This window comes from Schistocerca piceifrons, chromosome 3 (assembly GCF_021461385.2).
Source record: "Schistocerca piceifrons isolate TAMUIC-IGC-003096 chromosome 3, iqSchPice1.1, whole genome shotgun sequence".
NCBI lineage: Eukaryota > Metazoa > Arthropoda > Insecta > Orthoptera > Acrididae > Schistocerca > Schistocerca piceifrons.
This window is the reverse complement of record NC_060140.1, coordinates 613,270,455-613,291,624: the sequence shown is the minus strand read 5'-3', so window position 1 is coordinate 613,291,624 and position 21,170 is coordinate 613,270,455. Positions and strand designations below refer to the sequence as shown.

The 21,170-nt window shown below is 39.2% G+C and overlaps 1 protein-coding gene across 6 annotated transcripts in view; it reads right to left on the bottom strand.

Annotated features, from left to right (window-relative positions):
* LOC124788247 (neurexin-4) overlaps positions 1-21,170 on the bottom strand; it is a 545,350-nt gene that overhangs the window by 82,920 nt on the left and 441,260 nt on the right. For all 6 annotated transcript variants that reach the window (XR_007016075.1, XM_047255435.1, XM_047255434.1 and 3 more), the window contains exon 29: positions 5,972-6,150. Coding sequence is in view for 5 of the 6 variants with exons in the window: in XM_047255435.1 (XP_047111391.1) it covers positions 5,972-6,150 (179 nt within the window). In the remaining variant the exon portion in view is untranslated. The remainder of the gene's footprint in view (positions 1-5,971; positions 6,151-21,170) is intronic.

Here is a 21,170-nt window from a genome sequence, read left to right as displayed (position 1 = left end):
GTTGCAATAAAACACTTTACATCTTAAGTATTTATATAACACACTTCACAAATTTAAATATTCTTCAATGGAGTAAAAGCAGTGATGCTGTAAATAGGATTTTACAGATTTTCCAAAGGTTTTGACCTCAGTAATAGCTTTTATGTTTTCAGGGAGTTTGTTATAAACTTTAACTCTCATGTGGAAAGTACCTCTTTGGCACAGAGATGTGTTGATTTGGGTTATATGTAAATTTTTGATTTGTCTTGTACAGTGATCATGCATGTCAAGGTTTTTTGCAGCCTGCAGTCCTTACCTATTATATTTATTTTAAAGAATATGACGATTTCTATGATGTATACACATGGTACTGGAGGAATACCAGATATCTAAATATCGGAAACAGAGCCTGTAGGTTTGCATTCAAATACGATTGTAATGGCCCTCTTTGGTAGTTTGAAAGTGCCATTACATGTTTTAGAGTTTCCCCAGAAAGTAACTCCATATTTAAGGGGAGAATTGAAGTAGGCATGATACAAATTCATTACTGTTTTCTCACTACAGCATGATTTTAGTGAGCAAAGAAGATAACATGTCTTGCTCAGTTCTGCATTAGGGTATTCAATATGCTTATCCAATTTTACATTGCTCACACAGCCAAGCACTAGGAATTTGGTTTCAGTACTGTTACTAACTATTTTGTTACTGATAGAGACCAATGGGATAAAACTGTCCTTGTTTGGAGCATTGTGAAAATTTAGTGAAATGGTTTTTTTACTGTTTATTACAAGTTGATTATTCTCTGCCCAGCTGCTAAGCCATTTTGTGACATTGTTTACTGATTGCTGTAATTGTTCTTTGCTGTCTCCTATTATTAGGAAAGTGGTGTCATCTGCAAATGTGATTGTTTTATGTGCATCCACATTTAAACTGAGATCATTTATGCATTTGTACTGAGATCATTTATATATGGAAGGAACAGAAGGCATCCCATTCTTGACCTCTTATTTCTGAATCCATGTTGTTCACTGCATAGGATATTGTTTTTATTTATAAATTTTGTACGTTTGTCTGACATAGCTTTCCTAATACTTTTGAAATGCAGGAGAAAATAATGGTATAATAGTGATTAACCAAAAAAGCTGAGGATATATGACTATGTCTTCCATGGCAGAGTGGAATTTTATATTAATTATGACTGAGCAGTATCTACAAACAGTGGACCTTTCTGGTATTAAATTGAGTGCTGATTCATAAAGAAGATTGTATAGAAAATATGCATATGCATATGAAGATACTCGAGGTTTGACTAAAAAGTAATGCCTCCACCTTCGTAACTCTTCAAAAGTTGGCAGCATTGGTATGTGGCAGGTACTGGATTATTCCATAGGCTCTTCTCTACAGCTCCAATTGGCGGGAAGCTTTAGCATTGAACAGTTGTGTTGTTACAGTGTTAAGTATGGAACCCTGCACAGACGGACAGTCAATGCGATTTAAGCAACATGCAGTCATTGAATCTTTTCCAGAATATTCCCTTCAAATTTCTTTGCTTTGTATAGACCTTCTATATATTGCTCCCTCTATCAGCCTTCAATTATTTGCTACAAAGGTTTCCTTTATTTTCCTACAGGCAGCAACTATCTTTCCCATAGTCATGATTCCTTCCACAGTTTTGTATTTCTCCTCCAGTCATTCCTGCTGTGCCATTATACACACTTTGTCAATCTCAGTTTATAGACATCTGTTCTCCCTTTTACTGAATTCATTTTCTGAATTTTTCGATAATATTCTTTCATGAATTTTATTTAATAAATCATTTGTTTTTCATGGAATGCTACTGGGGCTTATCTTTGATGCCTATTTAATCCTCTGCTGCCTTTACTTTGTCTTCTCTCATCTTATATTGTATTCTTTTCCTCTGTTTCAACCCTTTGTTGCCTATTGCACCCTTTGAAACTCTCAGCAACCTCTAGTTCTTTCATTGTATCTAGGTTCCATTTCATTAATTTATTACCTTTCTGAAATTTCTGCAGTTTTAATTTGCAGTTAATAAATAATAGATTTATTAAGAATTCACATCCTACAAATGTTTTGCAGTTTATAATTTGGTTTTAAAATTTTTGTCTTAACCATTACATAATCTATCAGAAACCTTCTGATGGCTTCTGGTCTCTTCCATGTTTACATGTTTTCATGATTCTTAAACAAATGTGTATGTAAAATTCCGTCAAGCACCTTCTGCTCTTAATTCTTCCCCTCACACCCCCAATTCCTTGTCCATGTTATACTAATTTGCCTTCTCTTTCTTTTTCTGCTATTGAATTCCAGTTTCCTGTCATAATTCAATTTTTGTTTCCCTTTACAAATTAAATCATATTTTTTATTTCATCACTTATTTTTTCAATCCCTGCACTATCTGTGGAACTAATAGGTACATTGTTGTTGTTGTGATCTTCAGTCCTGAGACTGGTTTGATGCAGCTCTCCATGCTACCCTATCCTGTGCAAGTTTCTTCATAGGCATGTGCAATTCTACTACTCTGGTGGGTCTTGGCTTTTTGTCTGTTTTCGCTATGATAAAGCTTTCATTATGCCATTCATACTGCTAAACAGTGACCAAGAGACATCTGGACCACCTGTTGTTGACTGTGCTGTCCAACACAATGTGCTTCACTTCAATGACTGCTTCACAGCCTGCGCCATCTGGATTCTTCTTACCAGCCACAGCTTTTCTCAATTTAAGGCAGGAACTCTTCTGACAACATATCCTTCATTCCTGTAATTCCCTTGGTCTCAATCTTTGTTAGTCTCTGTACTCCACCTACGTATCACCTTCCCTGCTTCCATTCCAACACTGCATACACACTTACACCTCCTACTCCACCAACAAACCTACAGTCTTTGCCCTTCTCTACATCTCTTCTCCCCCCTCCCCCCCCCCCCCCCCCCCCGGCCCCCGAACCCACTCCCTCCTGCCTCAGCACAACGACTGACTCACCTAGCAGCCCATTCTGTCTCCACCATATCCCTGCATGCTCTCACAAGCAGCACATCACTTCCCCACTCCCACCCTGCCATCCCTTCCACTCACCACCCCATGCCTCCTCTCCACCTCCTACCCCAGATTACCACGCATGTCAGCAGCCACAGAGACAATAGCAATGTGTGTGTGTGTGTGTGTGTGTGTGTGTGTGTGTGTGTGTGTGTGCGCATGCGTGCGCGCGTGCATTCTAATTCAGAAGAAGGACTTTGTTGTACAAAAGTTTAAATTTTAGCTGTCTTTCCACTGTGGTTGTCTGCAACTCAACATCTCTTCTACGTAGTTAGTAGCAATCTAGCCTTTTCATATTGTTATCTAGGACTTTACACTGCTTAACTGCTACCTACATGTTTCTTAATACATTCTCTAGACCATTTTTGGTTCAGCTGGTAAACAGTGATCAGCTATGCAATTGGCAGTGTGTGTTTTGTCTCAATCCCTAGTGCCATGACTGACTGCTGATGTAGCATGAATAATTGCACTATCCGGCAGAGTTTACGAGTGGAAATATAATTTATATTACAATATGACAACACGTAACTCTGTACAGATGTGATGTATCTGTTTTTTTATGATACATTTTGGGTTGATATGATCCCTATATATATATCACATCAGTTGGATACACAGATAATGCGTCAGCACTCCAACCACCAACTCCCAACTGACTGGAGAAACATTCAAACAATTCCATTGTCAGTTGGCACTTGATGGTTGGAGTGCTGACACATTATCTGCATATCCAGTTAAGCTGGCAACTGTTGTTATATATATAGGGATCATATCAACCCATACCGCATCAACAACAGCCTGAAGATGACACACTGAAGCATTGAAACTGGTAGCAACAAAATGAAATAAAATCATAAGGACAGCTGTAGGTGTTTTAATTTGTCACAATTATTTATAGTTGGTTGTGTTATTCTGTATGTTGTAATTTTATTTCCTGTGATGAATTCGCTGATTTCAGCAAATAATGCCAATGATTATATGATGCCTAATATGATGTAAATGCTTTTATGTGAATAAGTAACATTTTATTACATGTGGGATTTTGTTAACCCTTTTATCAGATAATAGGTCAGTGATAGTTTAGTCATGTAATGCTCTTCATATGTTTTTTCAATTGGTCTGCAGGAACCTGATGATAGTTTGCAGACCAAAACTGGTTGTTAAATAAACAAATTTTATCAGCAGCTCTTGACAGTAATCATGACATTCTTCAACTAACTGTTTCTGTTTCTAAATTCTCTAACCTTACTATCTGATTAAAGGATTTAACATTCCACTTTTGACTTCAAGAATGTCAGATTTATATTTTCTGATGATAACATCCTTCTGAGCAGTCCCAAATGGGAGACTATTTTAACCCACAAATATTCCTTCATCAATAAACCACACAGCAGAACTACATGCCCTTGTGAAATATAGCAGTTGCATAGCAAAGCTATATGGCTAATGTTGCAAGGCCATTGCTGTTGCTGTTGTGGTCTTCAGTCCAGAGACTGGTTTGATGCAGCTCTCCATGCTGGTCTATCCTGTGCAAGCTTCTTCATTTCCCAGTAGCTACAGCGACCTACATCCTTCTGAAGCTGCTTAGTGTATTCATTTCTTGGTCTCCCTCTACAATTTTTACCCTCCACACTGCCCTCCAATACTAAGTTGGTGATCCCTCGATGCCTCAGAATATTTCCTACCAACTGATCCCTTCTTCTGGTCAAGTTGTCACACAAATTTCTCTTGTCCCCAATTCCATTCAGTACCTCCTCATTAGTTATGTGATATACCCATCTAATGTTCAGCATTCTTCTGTAGCACCACATTTCAAAAGCTTCTATTCTCTTCTTGTCTAAACTATTTATCATCCAAGTTTCACTTCCATACATGGGTACACTCCATACAAATACTTTCAGAAATGACTTCCTGACACTTAAATCTATACTTGATGTTAACAAATTTCTGTTCTTCAGAAACGCTTTCCTTGCCATTGCCAGTCTACATTTTATATCCTCTCTACTTTGACCATCATCAGTTATTTTGCTCCCCAAATAGCAAAACTCATCTACTACTTTAAGTGTCTCATTTCCTAATCTAATTCCCTTAGCATCACCTGATTTAATTCGACTACATTCCATTATCCTCATTTTGCTTTTGTTGATGTTCATCTTATATCCTCCTTTGAATAAACTGTCCATTCTGTTCAACTGCTCACCCAGGTCCTTTGCTGTCTCTGACAGAATTACAATGACATCGGCAAACCTCGAAATTTTTATTTATTCTCCATGGTTTTTAATTCCTACTCCAAATTTTTCTTTTGTTTCCTTTACTGCTTGCTCAATATACAGATTGAATAACATTGGAGAAAGGCTTCAACCTTGTCTCACTCCCTTCCCAATCACTGCTCCCCTTTCATGCTCCTCAACTCTTATAACTGCCATCTGGTTTCTGTACAAATTGTAAATAGGCTTTCGTCCCCTATATTTGACCCCTACCACCTTCAGAAATTGAAAGAGAGCGCTTCAGTCAACATTGTCAAAAGCTTTCTCTAAGTCTACAAATGCTAGAAACGTAGGTTTGCCTTTTCTTAATTATCAATAATCTAATTAGTCAATAATCCAGACTGTTGCACCTGATCTGGAAATTGCATTATAAGTTGTACATCCATTAACAGTTACTTATTACTTCTAAAATAAATTGTATTAATTTCATATTGTGAAGTCATTTCAGTGAAACTCATTGACTTACAAAAAGTTCTGAAACTTTGATGGCTGTCACTATATTCTTGTACAGATGCTCCCTTTTTGTTTATTTTGTGATGTTTTACAAAATAATTGTTGGTAAATTTTAGTTTTTCATAACTTGCCTCTATATATGCTTGAGAAATTGAGGATTATTAGCTTTAAAAAAAAAAAAAAAAAAAAAAAAAAAAAAAAAAAAAAAAAAAAATACATACCTGACTGTTGTTGAGAGCTGGTCCAGATATAGGCCTATATTTCCAATCAAAAACTGAACACTGTCCCATTCGTATTCCCTGAGGATTAACCACATTAATTTCTTTACTTCCAGCCTTGGTGAATAACATGTATTCTTCCAGAGGTTTCATTGAGTATGAATTCACTTCCACAAAAACATCTGTAATCAAAGCGTACTTTTAATTATTTTGATCTGCTCAAAAATTACAAATATATACAGGGTGATTTTTACTTAAGTTTAAAAATCCCCAAAGTGATGTAGATAACCTGCAACATGTAATTTAATATAAGACACATGGGGCCACAAATGTCATGAAACACCTTAAAAGTAGATGACAAATGTTGAACATGTGATGTCACCAGATGACATGCCTCACTGCATATACAGTAGTTGGGATTGTCAATCCTAACCTCACTGGTAGGGTAGTTCTACACATCACCCCGCTAGGCTACTCTGTTTTTGTTCCTGTATTATCTGATTGACTGTTTGATTGACTGAGTAGGGTTGTGGGACTAAATGCCTTTGTCATCAGTCTTGCATTATCTGAAGTGTTATGGCAGTGCTCATGGTACTAGTAATACAAGACAACAATGAATTGGTTTACATTTATGTCCAGCACTGCCCTTTACAATGAAGATAGGAGCGACAAGCCCCACCACGGCATGTGCGATGAGGTACGTCATGTGTTAAACATTTGTCATCCACTTTTGGGGCATTTCCCAACATTTGCAGCCTCATGTGTCTTATATTATTACTTGTCTCAGTGTCATCTACATCACTTCAAGGGCTTTCAAATATTAATAAGAATCACACTGCATGTACAATTTTATTTATTAGGTAGTGTTCTTACTCATGTTACTGGTTTATGTGACAGATTATCAAGAGGAACTTCATCATTAGAAATTAATGACAAATAAGTACTTGTGGAAATAACAGACCAATGATTTCAGAATTCATTACATTAATGTCAAAGCAGTGGGCAGCAGAGAAGTAAAGAGGAGAAACAAAGTAAAGAAAATTCAGGTAAGAGATTACTGTGTGGATGTCTTCATGAACATCACATTGGAGGAGTAATTATTTTACAGTAGCAACGCAAACAGACAGTGTTTACACAACAGCTGATATACAACATGCTGTTTCACAGGTGGCTCTCCCTTTGATGGTCTATGTTTTGTCAGCTACAGGGTTGGTATAGGTGGTGGTAGGAGGGCACATAGGGAAAGTCTTGCAGTGGGGACGGTCACAGGGGTAGGAGCTACATGGTAGGGAGATCGGTGCAGAAGGAGCCTAGGGTCTGACAAGGATATTGTGGAGACTGGGAGGGCAACAAAACGCTATTCTAGGTGTGGCAGGCAAAATCTCAGACAGAGTGGGTCTCATTCCAGAGCCTGATTTTAGGAGGTCATGGCCTTGTCAAAGTAGCTGATTAATACATCCAAGACCAGGATAATACTGAGTGAGAAGTGGTGTGCTCCAGTGTTGTTTTTTTGAGTGATCAGTAGTGCTAGTATTGGATATGATGGCCAAGAAAATCTGCTTTTGCACTTGGCTGGTAGGGTAATTATGTCCAGTGAAATCTGAGGTGAGAATGGTGGTGTGTTGCTGTAAAGAGTCTGCATCTGAACAAGCACATTTCCCTCAGATGCCATAGGGGAGGGAATGTTTGACATGGAAAGGATGGCAACTGTCATGAAGGAAGTACCATTGTTTGTTAGTAGTTTTAATGTGGACAGAAGCATGTAGCTGGCCTTCAGTGAGGATGAGATCAATGTCAAGGAAAGTGGCATGACATTCAGAATAGGACAGGGTGTATAGGTGGACAAGGAAAAAAAATTCCTGGCTTTTTCCCAGATTTCCCAGTTAAAAATACACTTTCTCCCAGATGAAAATACACTTTTTCCGTGTTAAGTAACAGTATACTTTTCAACTTATCAATGTTTTGAATGGTTGTGGTTTTATACACAGGTGTAGAATTTCCCGGCACTTTAGAAAATGAAACTCAGGGGAAAAAACACGTTTTGGAAAGATGTCTGATGTGCAGCAACATGTACACCGCATGTTTTCATATTAATTTGAATTCCACCAAACATCGCATGTTACTTTCTGAAGGATTGAAATCGAGATTGGGATGCACTTTTTTCCAGCTCATATCAAGCAATCTCGCCCGCCAATGACAGTGGATATTCAGAGCATAGGACATGTGATGTAGTCAGCCAATCACAGTTAAGTAGCGCAAACACACAAATAGGAAAAGATAATGGTTTAAATTAATGTACATAGTGTTGCTACAAGAAAAGAAAAGCTTTCACTTATAATATTGGTCTCTAAGATTAATAAGCTACAAGAGAAGCTAAGCTTTCACACATAATGTTGATTTTTTTGTGCATGTTACGCTTTAACATACATGATACAAATGTTCCAGTAAAATTTTTAATGACGTATGTGTCTGATCTTCTGGGCTCGAAAATATTCTTACTGGTTGCCCTCAAAGATTTGATTTTTGAATGAGAGTCAAACACTCTGTGATTTAAGCAATTCATTGGACATTCGTGCACAGAGTTCATCTTGCATAAAAGGAAATTTTCTTTGAAAGCAATGTTTTTCAAACAACCATTAGGAATATTTTCCCGCGACCTGTTAGAAATAGATTTGCTTCAGCAATTGCAAGTGCCACATAACAGGTGTCGCTGCACTTGCGCAGCTATGATGGAGCAGGAAGCCCATATGTTTGTATGTGTAAAACATTAAAAGACATTAGAGGATACTCCAAGAGAATGGGAATTTTGTGGATCACACTAAAATGCATAATTCGGCTTAAGTGCACATTTGTATGTCCAGATTCAGATGTAAATTTTCTTGGAGTACCAATACTGTATTATCTCATGTTTGGTTCTTTATTATGGAATAATGCCATATGTGCTAGAGGATGAAAACATGAACTTGAAATACAGTGAACAGTTGAAACTAGCCAATAGTGTGGATTTAAACACTTCATTTCAAATAAATTGACTGCTTCAGCAGAAAAGATTAATAAAAGTCAAATTTCTTTAAAAAAACTGACAAAAATAACTTCATTGTTCTGCAAAGCAATTAACACTTGACTGTTAGAAAGGTGGAAACAAATAAAATCTGCAACAAATAACATATTTTGATGATGATGATAAGGTCCCATACTCGAGGAGCATAGGGGACGATACGGGGAGACTCTTCCGTAATTATGAGAGTGTATTTTAATTCTCTAGATAGCTCCTGGCCACAGAAATCCATTTGGTTTTCATTTGACATGAGAACAACAAATGAAGAGGAAACAGCAAAATCACTTAATGTAAACACGGGTCACATGGAGACTACCCACCTCCCCACTAGAACTCAGACTGCTCTGTGCTTCAGGTCCTGGTCTACGATATATCCAAACCATGGCAATATTAGAGAGTGGCACTCCCTCTGTCTTGAGCGTTTGAGGCAGGATGCCAAAATGTTAAAGAATCAACTTTTCAAAAATATCTTCATTTTGTGGTGTACATCTTTCTGAAGATGTCTGATACATAGAACATATATGTTCGAGAGAACGTAAGACATGTTATTTGGTCTTAAGTGTGCCAAAGTGTAGTGCCACACTTCTTCATACAGCATTCTGCTATTGCAAGGCTCTGTATTTCACTCTGTGGAATTCAAACGTGTAATTGTAATGGGTGGCATCAAACTATATTCAGGCCAGTGGAAATTAAAATCTCCTGTGGTGCCTCTCCTGCTCCCAGTCGGCTGGTTTGACAACCTGCCCCTCTTTAAAAAAAATCTCGCAATTAATACTGGATGGGATTATTTGTAACTGTCAGAACAAGAACTCTTCTGAAAATCTGCAGTCTTTACTGCCTATTAGCTAATAACTTGCTGTTTTGTGTGACATAAAATTAAATATAGGATACATAAAATGGATAAAGACAAGAGACAAGCAAGACAGTACACATTTATTCAATTCTTAAGTCCTAGCTTTTTTCTCCTCTCTAATCTTGCCGCAGCTTTATATGGTGTACTTTCCTTTCTGGGAAAGAATCTATTACCTCATCAAAGTTCGTCAACGTTTTGATACATGAAAAAACGAAATGTCGTTGTCTAATACTAGAAAAGCTGGTAATACAAATAGTACCCAAGACTGGTGTGGTTTCTCAATCTGATTATGTGTACTTGGTCACTGTCTGCTAGATAAAATGAAATAGGCCTGCCTAATATTGCAGCAATAGTTACACACGAAATAAATGAGACTGTTTCGGCACAAATGGTCATTTTTATAACACCACAGAATATAATTCATGAAGTACCAATATCAAATGCCTATTAGGCCTACTACAAGCAAAAAGTTTTATGTTAGGAAATAGTCTCACATTTCATTCATACTCTCTAGCTTCTGAAGCACAAGATCAAAAAGTAGTAGTACAAAATTTTTATATAAATTTGGAATCATAATATTCTTCCATGATTTGTGTGAGTCCACGTTTCTTCTCCTTCCGCATTCTAACAATCTTGTCATCATTAATTCTGTAACTATTCCTGCTAGTGTCAAAACTTATTCTCTGGTTAACTTAACTAACCCTGCCACAATCACCGGATTAGTTATCCCGCATTTATTCTCCGGTTAGGCGTTATTACCTGTTCGTACAATGCGTTTTCCACACTACTCCCAGAATGGAACTTGAGTGGGTGCTAACTGGGGACTGTATAACTGGTCCTTAGTAGTGTAGCACTCTGGCCAAAAAATTTCTGTCAACATTTCATTTTCTTGGATACACGGAGAAGACAATATGTAATCTTAGTTGCCTGTTATTCCTGTTAGTCATTTATTTCCACTCTGCTAGTCTGAATCTATGGAAGTCGCTATTAATTATACAATGCTGATCATTTGCAAACCAGTCAACCCCATAAACAGTGATTGGCATTCACCCATTCGGCTTTATTCCGCTCAGCTCGTATAGACCCATCCTCTTTTGTCATCAGGAAAGTGTATTTCTGGATGCGACGGGGATTCCCCTGGCAGAGACATCACATACACTATGCACGCTTTCAAAAATCAACTTATGATTCATTCAGAAATAAACTTATAATTTGTTCAAAAACTAACAGGGATGCGTTCAAAATCATATGAGTAATCGATGGACCAAAGTGTGCTGGATGCTAGGCGCTTTTTGAAACAAGGTTTTTTTCCTCAATAATATGAATCTGCCCCCCCCCCCCCTCCCCCCCATGAAACTGCTGTCCAGGGCAGAGACCCCGGTTTGCCCCCGCACCCTAGTTCTGGGCCTGTGCGCATACATGAATCTGGAAGCTTAGGTGCACCAGTAAAATTTTTCCGGATAGTCTGGCTGCTTGCTGCTTTTGCTTATACAGCTAACTGCCACACTTCTGTAGCGAGAAGTGGGAGAAGGTACTACTCATATGTGACTCAACTGCACATGCGCATAAGCTCGATCGCAACTGCTCAAACAAATATAATGTAAACAGTTGTGACGTCACACTCATCAGAGGTGATTTCTTGTTATGAAACATTGCATAGTCTTCCTAAAGCCTTTGACACATTTTGCTGTTGGCAGATGCTTGTATGAGCACTGTGTTTTGTTGTTGTATATGGTGCATTTACTTTGAAACTTAAGTTGTATTTTCATTTTTTTTCTCTCGTTCGTGTTTTATTGCTGCCGTATTATTCTGCAGTAGCGAGCTACAGTAATATTCTTTGTTAGAGTATTGGTTCTTAGCAGTCAAAGTTACAAAAATTTAACTGAAATCTAAAACACAGAAAAATTCCTGGAATTCTAAAAAATTCCCAGGTTTTTCCCAGATCTCCCAGTTGTCCCGGGTCATATACATCCTCTAGGGCAATGTAAAATTTAATTGGGAGAAGGTATTTAGAGATTCCAGGAATTTTAACAGGTCAGTCTCACCATGAGTCCATATGACAAAAATGTCATCAACATATCTAAACCAAACCAGAGGCTGAAGGCTTATGGATCCCAGGAAAGTCCCATCCAATCGAGCCATGAATAGGTTTGCATAGGAAGGAGCTATCCTAGTTCCCATGGCTATACCCTGATCTGTTTGTATGTCTACCCTTCAAAGATGAAGTAGTAGTTGGTAAGTATTAAGTTGATTAAGGTGAGCAGGAAGGATGTCATAGTTTTGGAATCAGGTGGGCGCTGACAGAGGAAATGTTCAGCAGCTGACAGACTATGTACATATGCATGTAGAGGATGTTGGTATTGAGGGAGGTGGCATCAATGGTGGCAAGCAAGGTGCATGATGAGAATGGGACAGGCACAGATTTCAGATGATCTAGGAAATGGTTCATATCTTTAATACGTGAGGGAAGTCTTTGTACTACTGGCTGCAGGTTCTGATCAACTAAGACAAATGTACATTCAGCATGTGCTTTGAAGCCAGCAACTATAGGATGGCCAGGATGATTGGATTTGTGACTCTTAGGAAGAAGAAAAGAGGTGGGGATGCATGGTCTTGGAGGAGTAGGAAGTTCTATGGATTGAGGTGTTAGTCCTTGTGAGAGGACTGAGGTTTTAAGGAGGACTGCAGGTCATTTTGAGTCACAGTGATGGGATCTTGATGGGAGATGCTGTATGTAGAGGTATCAGACTCCTTTCGGTCAAGTACCACAGTGGTAGATCCTTTGTCCGTGAGGAAGATAATGGTGGAGTCATCAGCTTTTATGGAACACAGAGACTGGAGTTTTGCAGAGGACAGTTTAGTGTCATGTTGAAGAGACCTGAGGAAGGATTGTGAAACAATGCTGGATGTTTGGAATTCTTGGAAGGCGCGCATGGGATGATTTTGAGGAGTGGTGGTGGATCAAGTTGGGATTGTGGTAGGAACTGTTTAAGGCAAGGACAGATGATCAAGGCAGGTTTGTAACTGATTAAGTAAATGTTCAGCAAAGAATGGGAGTGTTAGATCCCTTGAAGTAGATTGGGCGTTAGTGATACTTAATTATGTGATTACACATAGCAAAGATGAGTTGGCAACATGCACAAGAATGCTGATATCATCCCAGACAGTTCCCTCTGGGCTTACTCTCTTGGTTACCATGGATGTCAGAGTGGTTTCCGGTGTCCAGGCATAGGTGGCTTGTCCACCCAACAGATGGGTTGGTATTTCCATAATCCTTCTAAATGAGATATGATCAGGGCCCACTAAGCTGTGTTAAGGACTAGTGACTTCATAATTAAAACAGGTATATTGCCAGCACCCATTTGAAATAAACTTCTGAAAGTTCCAGCACCAAGCTATATTTTGTGGCCTATTTCTATTAGTGGGAGCAGGAAATGATCAATGACTGGCAGCTTCCCTCAAAACAGCAGCACTTCAAAGAACAACATTTGGTTTGAGAGTTGACTCACCTTCTGATACGAAGCGAGTTATTTTGAATTTCTCCCATGCTCTTTAGTTTAAAACTCTTAAATTTTGTACATGTTTGTGTATTTATCTGACACAGTTCTACATATTATTAACAGTATAGTCCACAGTACTGCTGTTTGCATCGCAACAGGCATTTGTTTTCACATGAAGAGCAAGTTACTGTTGTAAAACATTCAGTTGAGTGGTAGTTTCCTTTACAACAGCAATGTGTCAAAGTACCCCATTTGGCTTGTGGGTTGACACAGCTTCCCATAAGAAGCAACTTACTTTGATATTTCCTTTGAGCTCTTTGGTTTTAAACTGTTAAATTTACTGCATGTTTGTGTATTATTTTTTATTTATTTCTGTCATCTTTAGTAAGGATAGAGACTGTGACTGCTGTGCTCAGATGTGAGTTGCGTTTGAGACCTTTCACTCACAACGCCAGGCAGAGTGCTGGCTTTGATCATGCAGCCTGAGGCTGTTGCCAATGGGCACATCCCAAATGTCCCCAGATTTGTCCATTACTGTAACTGCCCCAAGTACTGCCCACATGGAGGTTGACTGCTCACCCATGGTTTAGTGGGAGTTTGTTCCAAGGTGTGGCAATCAGCAAAAGACTTCCTGGGGGGCTAATTGAAGGGCCTTCCCAGTTTATCTGATGAACAGGTTTCAGGGAGCGTTAAGCCTCTTGGCTGGCAGTCTGGGCATTCACAGAGAGTAGGATTAGTGGTAGATGGGTGCACAATACAAGGCATGTAATGTGGCTCCTTAGAAATAAGCCAGCAAAGGAGGGGAAGGAATCCAGTGTGAACTCTGTGTGCATACCAGGAGGAGTCATTCAGGAGCCATTTTGAGCACAGAATGCAACCAACTGCAGGTTATATGTCCCTTTGAGTTGAAAGAGATTCTCTCTGGTTTTGGGTGAGTAGATGAAGTGGTAAGGACTTCCAGTCTTGCTTGCCACATGAAGGCACAGTCACCATCTGTAGTGTTGTTGAGAGGACTGACTGTGGACCTATGGTACAGAGTTAAGTGGAGAGTCTGAATCAGAGGCTCAGATGGTTCTGTGACCATTTAGGTTTCAGGCTCCTCGATTTGCACCATAGGGTGCTCAGTTTTCAGATTCTGCTTAAAGGGCTAGGACTCCACTATACACAGGGGGCAGCTACATGGGTAGTGGGGACTGTGTGGGTTAGACTGGGTGGTTTTTTAGGTTAGTGGGTCTCCGGAAAGAACAGAAAGCGTGTCAGTGTAAAAGGGTGCAGAGCAAACACAGGATGAGGATAAACCTCACAACAATTGGTATTGTAGTTGTACACTGTCATAGCTGTGTTGGGAAAGAACCAGATCTCCATGTACTAACAGAAAGCACTGAAGCTCAAATCATTATAGGTGCTGAATGATGAGTGAATACAGAGATAAGTTCAGGCAGAATTGTTACAAAGAACCTAATCGCTTCACAAAAGGGTACACTAAAGACAGTAGGTGGTGGAGTCTTTGTTGTTGTAAGAAATTGTTTACCGTGTACTGAAATTGAAGTAGATAGTGCTTGTGAGTTAGTATGGGTAGACATTATACTTGACAATTGTAATAAATTAATAACTGGTTCCTGGTGCTGACTCTCTGAGTTGGATGATACAGTTGCTGAACAGAAAACTTGAGTCTCATTTCAAATCGCTACTCTCTCACACAATTACTGTTGGTGGTAACTTTTATCTACCGTAATTATGTTGGTGACAAAACGTGTTCAGAGATGGTAGTAGGCATAAAATGTTATCCAAAATAGTACTGAATGCTTTTTCTGAAAATTAATCAAACAATTAGTTCAGTAGCCCACTCGAAGTGTAAATGGTTGCAAAAACATACTTAACCTATTAGAAACAAATAACCCTGGGTAAATAGGGAACATGATGATGGATACAAGGATTACTGATCACAAGGTCATTGTAGTAAGACTGATTAACATAACATCCAAATACACCAAAAATAAACACAAAACATATCTGTTTAAAAAAGCAGTTAAAAAATCACTTGACACATTCATAAGAGACAGTCTCCACTCCTTCCAGTCTGTCCATATAAGCATAGGCCAGATCTGGTCTGAATTTGAAGAAATAGTATTGGCAGCAACTGAGAGATATATACCAAATAAATTAATAAGAAATGGTAATGATCCTCTGTGGTACACAAAACAGGTCCTACCACTAATGAAGAAGCAATAAAAAAATAAAATAAAAAAGCATTCCAAATTTAAAAGAATGCAAAATCCCCAAGATTGGCAAAGTTCTACAGAAGCTTAAAATTTAGCACAAACTTCAATGTGAGATGCTAAAACAATGATTGTTCCCCTCTTCCATCATTGCACCCTCAACCTGCTGCAATGTGCTTGCCTGCTGCAATGTGCTTGGTAGGAAGAGGCCTCATATTAGAATGTGGAGGCAATAGCTAGTTGGAGATGGAGTTTAATGAAAAATGTGGACTTGGCAATCTCTAATCGAAGACAATAAATTCCATTTATTTCTGTGACAACTTGATGTTTGATGATTTTGCGTGTGTCTTTTCCCTTTTTGCTTATTGAGGAAATTTACAGTGGGATTTGCTATCTGTTGGCACAGAAATAGTGACCATTTTAACCCTGGTTTACGGATCATAGTGAGGCTGGTCACTCTTATGTGGGCTGATTTAATAATGTTGCAGCAGATAATAATTTCTGGGTCTGCCAATAACCATTTCCGGTTGAATCTGTACCATTACATTTCCTATAATTTGTCTCATGTGCTGCATATTCTTTGGCAGCACAATGTAGAAAACCAGAAAGGTAAATCCTACATCACAATACTACGAAATTTGTAGGAACTGTTGGGCATGAGTTCTTGGTTTTGTGAATGTGTCAACTTGTAAAACTTTAATGTTGCAGGATGCTGGGTTTTGTGCTGAGGGTATACAGTTCAAAAATTGAAAGAAAAGTAGAAGTGGGATAATGGAAAAGGAACAGGTAAGCTGGAAGGAGGAGTGAAGTATAAATAGAGAGAGGAGGAATGAAATCAGATGCACAAGGAGGAATTAATTTGACAGAAAGTAGTGTAGATAAAATGGACCAAATAGCAAAGTTGTTGGCATAGTGGGATACAGCTAAGAGAGAGAGAGAGAGAGAGAGAGAGAGTAAGAAAAAGAAGAGAAGGAAGACATCATGGAAGTAGGCGGGCAGGGAAATAGAGAGAGATGAAAAGAAGACTGAGAAGGAATGTAAAAAGAAGGAACAGAAGGAAGAAAGAATAAATGGCTTGAACATAGATCCTAACAGTTCAGATTAGAGCAGGAAGTTCGCAAAAAGCACCTGAGGTACTATGAAGGGTGGGAAATAGAGGAATTAGATGATGGAAATTCAACATTATTGGATGGGAAAGATGACCTTCCCCAAAATAATCTGGAGAATGCTAATGTTTTGTCTACACTAGAAATGGATGAAGCTCTTTCTCTCACTTCTATTATAAAAACTGAAGAAGACAGTGATCCATTATAATCAGGAAATCAATTCAAAGAGATAAAACTGGATTTTGAAACTGTGGCAGCACGATCAGTTGCTCCTGAATTGGCCATATGAGATAATAAGGACCTGTTAGAAATTGAATATCTTTCAGTGCCATATTTAGAAGATGAGAATTTAACTTCATTCTAGGGAAAAGGTGACTATGTCACTATATATTTTTGTCTTGATCACAATATAAAATACGGTGACCAAAATATATAAATTTATTGTAAATTATTACAGATTACATGCCTTCTTAACTGACTACATCAGGTTTTACAAAGATGACTATATAGCAAAGCCTGAAGATCTTACTCAACATAAACCAGCTAATAATGATGTTTTACGCAGATACGTGAGGCAATACTGACCCTATGACCCTACAAATTATCTTAGAAAATAGATTAAGGAAAGGCAAATCTACATTTCTAGCATTTGTAGACTTAGAGAAAGCTTTTGACAATGTTGACTGGAATACTCTCTTTCAAGTTCTGAAGGTGGCAGGGGTAAAACACAGGGAGAGAAAGGCTATTTACAATTTGTACAGAAGCCAGATGGCAGTTATAAGAGTAGAGGGGCATGAAAGGGAAGCAGTGGTTGGGTAGGGAGTGAGACAGCATATCCCCAATGTTATTTAATCTGTATATTGAGCAAGCAGTAAAGGAAACAAAAGAAAAATTTGGAGTAACAATTAACTCCATGGAGAAGAAATAAAAATTTTGAGGTTCGCCGATGACATTGTAATTCTGTCAGAGACAGCAAAGGACCTGGAAGAGCAGCTCAACAGAATGGACAGTGTCTTGAAAGGAGGATATAAGATGAACATCAACAAAAGCACAATGAGAATAATGGAATGTAGTCGCATTAATTTGGAGATGCTGAGGGAATTAGATTAGGAAATGAGACATTTGCAAAGGATAGAGTAGCATGGAGAGCTGCATCAAACCAGTCTCAGGACTGAAGACCACAACAACAACAACATTTACAACGAAGAGTCAAAGAAACTGGTACACCTGCCTAATACCCTGAAGGACTCCCATGGGCAAGCAAAAGAGCCACAACAGGGCATGGCATGGACTCACCTAATGTCTGAAGTAGTGCTGGAAGGAACTGACAGCATGAATCCTGCAGGGCTGTCCATAAAACTGTAAGAGTACGAGGGGGTGGAAATCTCTTCTGAACAGCACATTGCAAGGCACCCCCAATATGCTCAATAATGTTCACGTCTGGGGACTTTAATGGCCAGCAGAAGTGTTTAAACCCAGAAGAGTGTTCCTGGAGCCAGTCTGTAGCAATTCTGGATGTCCCATTGTCCTGCTGGAATGCATAATGGACATGAATAGATGCAGGTGATCAGACAGGATGCTTACATACGTGTCACCTGTCAGAATTGTGTATAGACATATCAGGGTTCCCATACCAGTCCAACTGCACATGTCCCACACCTTTACAGACCCTTCACCAGCTTGAACAGTCCCCTGCTGATATGCAGGGTCCATGGATTCATGAGGCTGTCTCCATACCTGTACACATCTATCCGCTCAATACAATTTGAAATGAGACTCATCTGGGCAGGCTATTTTTCAACAGTCCAGTGTTGATGCTGACATGCCCAAGTGAGGTGTAAAGCAATTCTGGATATTTGGGGTGTCCCATTGTCCTGCTGGAATTGCCTAAGTCCATCGGAATGCATAATGGACATGAATAGATGCAGGTGATCAGACAGGATGCTTACTTACGTGTCATCTGTCAGAATCGTATATAGATATATCAGGGTTCCCATATCACTCCAGCTGCACATGTCCCACACCTTTACAGCGCCTTCACCTCAGGGTTCCCATATCACTCCAGCTGCACATGTCCCACACCTTTACAGCGCCTTCACCAGCTTGAACAGTCCCCTGCTGATATGCAGGGTCCATGGTTTCATGAGGCTGTCTCCATACCTGTACACATCTATCCGCTCAATACAATTTGAAATGAGACTCATCTGGGCAGGCTGTTTTCTCAACAGTCCAATGTTGATGCTGACACATCCAAGTGAGGTGTAAAGCTTTGTTTTGTGCAGTCATCAAGGGTACGCGGGTGGGCCTTCTGCTGCAAAAGCCCATATTGATGATGTTTCGTTGAATGGTTCACACGGTGACATTTGTCGATGGCTCAGCTTTGAAATCTGCAGCAATCTGCAGAAGGGTTGCACTTATGTCATGTTGAACAATTATTTTCAGTCATCATTGGTCCCTTTCTTGCAGGATCTTTTTCTCGCCACAGCAGTGTCAGAGATTTGATGTTTTACCGGATTCCTGATATTCATGGTACACTTGTGAAATGGTCATATGGGAAAATCCCCACTTCACGGCAATCTCAGAGATACTGTGTCCCATCATTCGCGCACTGACCGTAACACCATAATCAAACTCACTTAAATCTTGATAACCTGCCATTGTAGCAGTAATAACTGATCTAACAGCTGTGCCAGACACTTTTTGTCATATATAGGCACTGCCAACTGCAGCACCACATTCTGCCCGTTTACTTATCTCTGTATTTAAATATCCATGCCTATACCATTTTCTATGGTGCTTCAGTGTAGATATTCATAGCAAGAGTACATTTCAGTTCAATTATTCAGCAGCAAATAGCCATCTGTACTCTTCTGTTTTAGTGATGATGTTCCATATGAGTTAATGCAAATTTGGCTTCTTCTGGGGTCTTGTGTCTTCAACACTATTTTATTTAATACAGTATTTGTAACTGAACATATGATATGTGTAATGTAGGGATGTTTGTCAAGAATATGTTTAGGAACAATAGAGGTCTCTGTAAATACCAACCAGTTAGCATATCTCCAGCGCATCTGTAAATTTTTTGGCTCCAGCACATTTGTTAACTTTTTGGCTCCAAAACTTTGACTATCCTGATTAGTAATAATTTGATCTCTCACAAAAAATGTATGGCTGTTTAGCATATTATACAAGTGCCTGCTGGGCTTGTGTTCTTGGTTACTGTGGACGTCACATGTGGTTTTCGGGATATGAACAAAGTGTGCTTTGTCCAGCCTGGAGATGATTTGTGGTTGTATCCTCTTATATTGATTTCATTCTGGTGTAACCACAAGTGCTGGAATGAAGAGGAAGAATGCAAGATCAGAGAAGGCAGTGAGGCAACATCAGCCAATAGTCCACTGACAAGGACCACGCCTCGACAGGAGCGACCTTTGCAAGAAGTGAGTATAAGTGCCGCTCCTGCCAGCCTCAAATGGGCATTAGTGGACAGGATTCACAGAGTATTAGCATGGCCTGGCAGAGAGAGCTATGATATCAGATTGTACTGATCCATACCCATTGCTTGTTTGACCATTGTGTATAGCAAGAACTCAGATTTATGTTGCATGTATTTTCAACCTGCTTTATTGAAATATAACTACTAATGTTATTTGCTTGAATTGTTGTATAGCATTTCGAGATTGTAGTGTCCCTTAGGCACCCTATACATGATGAGTGGGTAAGACCCCACATTTGGCAACAAGGACTCAACAGATTTCTCATTATAACAAATGTTTTTCAATCCATGTTCGAAATAAACTTCTGAAACGCTGGCAGGAATCAGCAATTCATAGAAGAATGCTATTGGCAGGAGCAGAAAATTACCAATGAAAATGCCTACATTCTATTTCAGAATCTGATAGGCTGAAAGGCTGAAACTGTAAACAATTTCATGGTGAGGTTTCCAGTTTTGTCGTTTAGTGAACATCTGCTTGCTTGGGAATAACTTCTAGAAAATGCACTGAAATGGAAACATAAAGTTTTGCACACTATCAATATTAGCAAGATGAAATCATGCAACAAAAGGTACACCATGTGATCAAAAGTATCTGGACACCTGGCTGAAAATGACCTACAAGTTTGTGGTGCCCTCCATCGGTAATGCTAGAATTCAGTATAGTGTTGGCCCACCCTTAGTCGTAATGACAGTTTCCACTCTCACAGGCATACATTCAATCAGGTGCTGGAAAGTTTCTTGGGGAATGGCAGCCCATGGTGGAAAGTTTCTTGGGGAATGGCAGCTTATTCTCCATGGAGTGCTGCACTGAGGAGAGGTACCGATGTCGGTCGGTGAGGCCTGGCATGAAGTCGGCATTCCAAAACATCCCAAAGGTGTTCTTTAGGATTCAGGTCAGGACTATGTGCAGGCCAGTCCATTACAGGGATGTTATTGTTGTGTGACTGCTCTGCCACAGGCCGTGCATTAT